Source organism: Callospermophilus lateralis, chromosome 6 (genome assembly GCF_048772815.1).
Source record: "Callospermophilus lateralis isolate mCalLat2 chromosome 6, mCalLat2.hap1, whole genome shotgun sequence".
Classification (NCBI taxonomy): domain Eukaryota; kingdom Metazoa; phylum Chordata; class Mammalia; order Rodentia; family Sciuridae; genus Callospermophilus; species Callospermophilus lateralis.
The window spans coordinates 111856689-111863295 of NC_135310.1; the positions used below are offsets into that span (position 1 = coordinate 111856689).

The 6607-nt window shown below is 49.8% G+C and overlaps 1 protein-coding gene across 3 annotated transcripts; it reads right to left on the minus strand.

Moving 5' to 3' along the window:
• Positions 1 to 21: 21 nt before the first annotated feature.
• On the minus strand, positions 22 to 6488 carry Klhdc3 (kelch domain containing 3). Of its 3 annotated transcripts, none has more exons than XM_076858702.1 (11): positions 6343 to 6488; positions 3926 to 4138; positions 3574 to 3750; positions 3310 to 3425; positions 3067 to 3138; positions 2733 to 2946; positions 2576 to 2662; positions 2322 to 2430; positions 2124 to 2197; positions 1929 to 2007; positions 22 to 659 (listed from the first exon to the last, which is right to left on the minus strand). In XM_076858702.1, exons 2-11 carry the CDS (start codon positions 4077 to 4079, stop codon positions 593 to 595), a joined length of 1149 nt encoding a protein of 382 aa, XP_076714817.1. In that variant the 5' UTR covers positions 4080 to 4138; positions 6343 to 6488; the 3' UTR covers positions 22 to 592. The 3 variants fall into 3 exon arrangements, with proteins under 3 accessions (XP_076714817.1, XP_076714819.1, XP_076714818.1); XM_076858704.1 differs by lacking the exon at positions 6343 to 6488 and adding an exon at positions 4431 to 5367; XM_076858703.2 differs by lacking the exon at positions 6343 to 6488 and having other exon boundaries at positions 3926 to 4400.
• Between the last annotated feature and the right edge of the window lie 119 nt (positions 6489 to 6607).

The window sequence follows — 6607 nt, forward strand, 5'->3', positions numbered from 1 at the left end:
TTCATAAAAACACGCCACACGTTGGAAGGTTTTAATTCATTTTTATAAAATCCGAGCTGGCTGACATTCAGGGTACAGCAGCAGCTCAGGGAAGAGTGGGATTATCTGCTGGTCCCCGTCTCCCCACGTCGGGGAGAAGGAGGTTTCAAGCCAACAGCTGCAATTCCTCTCAGTTCCCAGTCAATGCTCAAGGCTCAAGCACGGGGAAGGGTTTGGGCATGGAGGGAGAGGGAAGCTCCTGAGGCTCACACACTGCTTGCTTCTCCTTCTCCCCATTCCCTTCTTTTCCCAGCGGAGCCTAGCTACCTGGCTGGCCTGGGGCAGGGCAGAGGCCCAGGAGCAGTCGGAGGGAGGTGGACAGGAACAGAGCACCAAGGGGAAGGGGCCCTTGGCCCAAGGGGGGGCAGGGAACTGGCCCTCCCCATTAGAGCTCCCCCACTGAATTCACAGCACAAAACACCTCTAGTCCAACAACTCCACATGGAGGTATACTGAGTCCAGGGTCCAAAGGGGCAGGCAGGTGAGATGGGAAGGGGCAGTGAAGACAACAGCAGGCTCAGGAGGGAAGGCGGCAGAAGGCAGAAACTTCCTCCTACCCATGGGAGGAGACGATAGGGCGACTGATATTGCTGTTGGTGGTCATGGCATTCAGCTCCCACCTGGAAGGCCAGAAAGGACAGATGAGGGAACCCCCCACCTAGAATTCCTCACCCAAAGCTATGAACACACAAGTCCCTCCAAGCTAATAAAGCTCAATTCCCTACAGCCACCTCTTCCTTACAGCCAAGTGAGGTTTAATCATCACACCCCACCCAGGAGCAAATCCAATTCCACCCACTCCACCTCTAAGCTCTGTGGATTTCCTGTTTATGTTTATATATGCATATTTACATATATGTATATATTTTCATTCCTGAGTCCAAACACCTGGGATCTGTGTGTTCATCTCAATAAACATCCCAACCTACTTTTCCTGCTCTGGTCAGATTTAATCTGGCAGCCTGTTTACCTCAACCCCACCAGGAACATCCACTTTTGTTGTCAACTTCCATCCTTTTAAGGCCCAGAGTAGGGTCTCCTATTCTTCCTGAGGCCTTCTCCATCCATCCAACCATATTAAAATTAAATTTCTCTACAACAATTTTTCTATTCTACAAAGATTTACCAAGTAGCTTCTAGGCCAACACAATGAACAATCTATTTGGTGTTAAGTACATGTATCAATCTTTAGCCAGTCTGGGATCCATCAATTCAGACAAGTGTCACCAAATTCTTAACAAAAGACCCTCAACAAGTAAGAATTAAAGTGAACTGACATAAAGGATAGTGGTTCAGAATAAACCAGAAGGGCAAAATGATACACAAAGTAACTTGGTGCTTAATCTGATCCTAAGAATGGAATTCAAAGGCAAGAAGCCAGGAGTTCCCTTAATTCTGAAACTAAGGTTAGAGGCTTCTAAACTTGCCTTTACTTTGCATGTAGGGTCTAAGACTTAATAGCTGTTCTCAGCATGTTAACAAAAACTATATAAGCTCAGGTATCAGGAAGCAATGCTTCTGAGTGTGGTTCAAAAAACTAGACTGGGGGGAGGGGGCAAAACTGGAAACTGAACCCAGGGCCTCCTGCCCAGGATGATCTCAAATGTGGCAATCCTCTTGCTTTGGTCCCTAAGTACCTGAGATCATAGGCATGTGCCACTCACTGCACCCTGCTGCATTTTTCTTTTTCCCACATAACTGACCCACCTGACAGGTGACTGACTATACACCTTCGCCTCCTTCCACCTATTCCTCATATGAACATTAAGTCCCTAGCACAACCAAAAAAAAAAACACATCTGTCTCTTCCATATTGAAACTAATCAGGGTCACACCTGTGCTGCACACTCACCCTCAACCAATCCCTCCTTTGTAACCACTTGCTGTACCTGATGTCATGGGGCAAACAGGACTGGTCCAGATTATACTGAATCACCGCGAGTTTGCACAGAGTCTTCAGACTAGGGCCTTTAAAGAAGGAGTTGGGGTAGGGAAATGGTCAAAGCTGAGAAAAATTGCAGTCCTGGACATTACCACCCAAAGACAGGGACCCTGATGGCAGGAGCAGTTCAGAAATAACTTACTAAAGTCCAAAATATGTAAATCAGAGTGATCTATGAGGTCAAATTCATCTCCCAGGCCTTCCTCGGGAGACGGGCTAAAGGGATCAAGAGAAATGAAGGTCAGAGGAAACACAACCCTCAAGACCCTCTTGCTCAAATACCTCCCACTGTTAGTCACAGACTTAGGGCCATTCCTAAGCCTTCCTCTCTCCTCCTAACCTGGTACCCCCAAAGAGGACAATCTTGTCACCAACAATGCAGCAGCACTGGCGCCGGCGGGGACATGGCCCCTTCCCCTTTGGTTCAATTTTTTTCCAGGTAAAAGATACTAAAAGAGAAGTTAAAGTATAAATTCAGTACCTGTCTTGTCCAAATATCTTCACCCCTCCAGCCCCTCACCTACTCAGGATTATTTTTCTTCTCTTCCCACCTCAATTACTCCTTGTGCCTCCCCTAAAGGCAGTGCTTTTTACCAGGGTTAAACTTCCAGAGATCATGGAAGTGCCGGTTCAGCCTTGCATTATAGCCACCAAAGATGTACAGCTCTCCATTGTAGCCAACTGGAAAAACAGCAAAATGTTAAGAGTGTGAGATCTGATAGGGGACTCCACAAGCAAGTAACACACTCACAGGCTGAGTGGCTCCGGCGTCCCTCAGGCAGCACTGGAGTGGGTGGGCAGTCCAGCCAGGCCTCAGTTCTGGTGTCAAAGACGCGAATACGGTTGCAGTAAATCTCATTGTTAGAATGGAATGGCCCAAAGCGGTCAGCACGGCCTCCAAAGACATACATGTGATTGCCCAGCATTGTGGCTGAGTGGAAGTCCCTCCAGCGTGCAGGATTGCCCTGAGCAGGTGGCAGAAAGATGGGGGAGAACTTCAGCACAGACACTGGAAAGAGATCTGTTCAATTTGAGTTTTCTATGATTTCTATGAATGGGGGGATCCAGGGGAAAGAAATGCTGACCTTTGTACAAACAAGGGTCCATGTCATGGTGCTGGTATCCAGCTTATGAATGTCATTGGAAAAGCAGTCCGCCTGAGAGGGAAGAGAAAGGAAAGAACAGAGAGGGCCAGTGGTCACTCTCTGACTTTCTACTCCTTCCCTCAAAAATTGCTAACAAGCCAAAAAAGCCTCCAATTCCACCATGCTAAATCCCCCTTCCTCTTTCTCATCCACACTAACCCCCTAGCTTCCTCCCAGACTTACCAACTGCTCGTAGCCCCCAAAAATATACATGATCTTGCCCAGGACACAAGCTGAATGTCCATCCCGGGCACCAGGAACCGTTCCTGACACTCGGGGTGTGGACCATTTGTGAGCATCTGAAGGAGGTGAGAGAATGACAAAGGTCAGCAATCTCCCTCCTAAACTCAGGGGTACCCTACTACCCAGTACCCACAACCATACATTTCCCATGCCCCTAAGGCACCATTTGGCAGAACATAGCTTCTCTTTGAGACCCATACTCACTGACATCAAAGGCATAGAGTACGTTGCAGGCCCCTTCGGTGTCATTCCGCCCGCCCCAAAGGAAGACTGTGTCATCGATGAGAACGGTTGAGTGTCCATACCGCATGTAAGGTACCACAGGAGCTTGCCCACGGATGGCAGGCCTCACTGGAGGCAGCTTTGTCCAACGCAAGGACACTGTGGGCACAGCTCTGCTCAGTCTGTTGTCCCTCCCTCCAGGACGTCCAATTTTTCTCAAACCAGACATTTATCCCCAGTCTCTTTGGGCACAGGGACCACCACCAAACCTCATCCAGTCACCTTTTCCCCTCCCTGATATAGGCACCTAGGGACAGTGCTGGCTTTGGCTTACCTGCATTGAAAATGTGCACATCTATCTGACGCAGTGTCTCGTAGTCTTCACCAGAGCAGTAACCCCCGAAGGAGTATACCCGATGCCCAACAGCCACTGCAGCATGGTTCACCCTGCGGGGCCCGCCCTCCAGATGCACTGTCCACCGTAACATCCCCTGGGTCACTGGTTACAGCAACATGCCCCCCCGGCACGGCCTGCTGCCTCTGCTACCTGCACACAAGTCAGGGCCACAGGCTCCTCAGGCAAGGCTTCTGCCTGGCTCTTCGTGACTGCCCAGGACCAGCCCCTGCCTCCAAGTGTCACCCTGGTGGCCCTCCCACACTACCCCTCTGCAGGAACAGTAGTCACAGCTCAGGTGGCTGGCCTTTTTCCAGAACAGCTGCTGAGGTCAAGGAGCTAACCCTGGCTCTGTGTTCTCCCACTGCAAAGGGTGGGGCCACCTTATACTAATGCCAGTTCAGAATCTGGTGATCATGGTTGCCCCTATTCATACAGACTTTACCCTGTCCTTGGCTTGGCCCACGCTCCAAACCCCCTTCCTGGGCTCGGTGTGTTCTCTTGACTCTGGCTCTGCTTACTGCCACCTCTCTAAGAATCTCTATGCTCTTAAAGGTGGGGAAAGGGATCCCAAAATACTCATAGCTATTAATAGCCCAGCAAGCTCCAGACAGCCCATTGAAACTGGCAAGGGTGCTTTAAAGCAAAAAAAGCTTTTAGGCTTTGAGTGTAACAGTGCCCCTACCCAGGACAGGGAACTCCATGTTACCATGGTTGATTATCCCCTTACATCAAGTCCTTTTCAAGCTGAGCCACTGTCACTGGGGTCACCCAGGGTGCCCACAGGCACAAGGAGTTCCTTTGACAGCTGTGCCTGGTATGTTGCCAGGACTAGAAATTTAAGCCAGAAAGGTATGTGTATGCTGGTGTTTGGGGATAGGGAAGAAGAGTTTTCTTTTTCTGCCATTTTCCCAACCCTGCTATTATAGTAGAGAACAAAGCCATTTCCAGCAGCTCTTCCTCTACTTGGGGTCCCTGAAAGGGGTACAGGGCTGGCAGTGTGCACTGGAAAGGGGATGGGAAGTAAAAATGCTTTTGAGCGTAACAAGAGAAAGACTGAGGCATAAGAGGTCATGGTCTCTTAAAGATAACCTGCCAAGCTAGTGATAATGGATACATTTGAGGGCTCTTTCAAGCAAATCCTCTTGCAACTGGCAATGCCTTTGCAGGCAGACACCTGCTGGGTTTGGTGGATCATCTGTTCCCTGTTCAAAAAGCCTTGGCAGAGAGAAGAACCAGGAAGAACCTCAGACACACAAACACACACACACACACACACACACAAAAAAAAAAAAAAGAAAGAAAGAAAAAAGAAAACACAAACAAACAACAACAAAACTCAAGTAAGGGAGAAACCCCTTGCAGGAAAGAGACATGGCTTTCAGTTGGCTTTCTAGTCCCACCCACCCACCCAACCTCCCCAACCCCACATCCCATGCTTTAAATAGCCATCCCGCAAAACCTGAAATAGCCACAGCCAAGCTACTCTCACTTCGGTTACTCCAACTCACAATCCAAAATATCTTGGATCTGGGTTTGTGGAGTTAGGAGGTTGAAGGGTTTAGGAATGCAAGTATTTCATCTTCCCTCACAGTCTCTACTCTCCCTTCAAAAATGTCCAGGTAAAGTTTAAGAATGCACACAGAATAAACAAGCAATTCCAGCCAAAGGGGTGGAGAGAGAATCTTAGCTTCTCCTTTACAAAGACAACTCAAAGCAAGACCAAGCCAGAAGGTCTAAGAGGCTCTTTTTATCTTTGGGTCTTCCCGATCCTCCAGCACTATGCCATTTTCAAGCTCCTTCCATTTCCTTAATGTATATCGATCCCTTTCCCTGGTTTCTTGCAAGACCCACGCCCCATGTGTGGCCCTTCCTTCTCCTGAGAGCTTTGCAGTTTTCTCATTTTCTTCTCCCACCACTACAAGGACACCCCAAGAGCCGCCCACCATTTTTCTACCTCTACGAAAGGAAGAAAAACTAACACTGATTGTCTCCTTTCGGCCACATATATTCCTCTGAATGACTCTCCCTGTTTTCTTCCACCCTACTCAGACTCCCCTCCCCCACAACGCAAGGCACCCCCTCCTTTCATTATGCTCAACTTCCTCGCTTCCTTTTAACCCGTCTTCTTCCCAATTTCCTTCAGTGTCTCCTTAAGCCACCAGGTCTCTCCCACCCTCCAACCACCATCCTCCTCCAGTCTTTTCCCCATTAACACTCTCCTTTCCCATCATCCTCCTAGTTCCCTCCCCACCCCCACCTCATCATTCAGGCCCCTCCCCCACGACTCCAGCCCTTAGGAGAGGCGTCGCCAGCCCCCCCAATTCTTCCTTGCCCCTCAACCCATCCCAGGCTACCTGCCAGGCCGGGCCGGGGCGGGGCCGCGGGTCCTCGCGCAGCCAGCAGCCTAGAACCAGTTGCGCGCCAACCGACGCCTAAGTCCCCAACGAGATAAACACAGCCAGGCTCCGTCCTTCCGGCGGGCAGCGGGGCGCGCACGTGCAGTCTGAGTTACGTCCCGAAGCTTTCCGGGACTTGTAGTCCACAGGTTTCCTGAGGGCCGTAAGGGCTGGAGCCTACGGAGAGATTCTGCGCATGTGCACATATTGTGTCAAGGCCGTG

Coding starts and splice junctions, on each gene's coding strand:
- Klhdc3 (XM_076858702.1), bottom strand. CDS start 4,079: ATGTTACGGTGGACAGTGCATCTGGAGGGCGGGCCCCGCAGGGTGAAC. Junction 3,751..3,925: donor TGTGCACATTTTCAATGCAG/GTAAGCCAAAGC, acceptor CTGTGCCCACAG/TGTCCTTGCGTTGGACAAAG. Junction 2,431..2,575: donor TCTCTGGAAGTTTAACCCTG/GTAAAAAGCACT, acceptor CTTCTCTTTTAG/TATCTTTTACCTGGAAAAAA.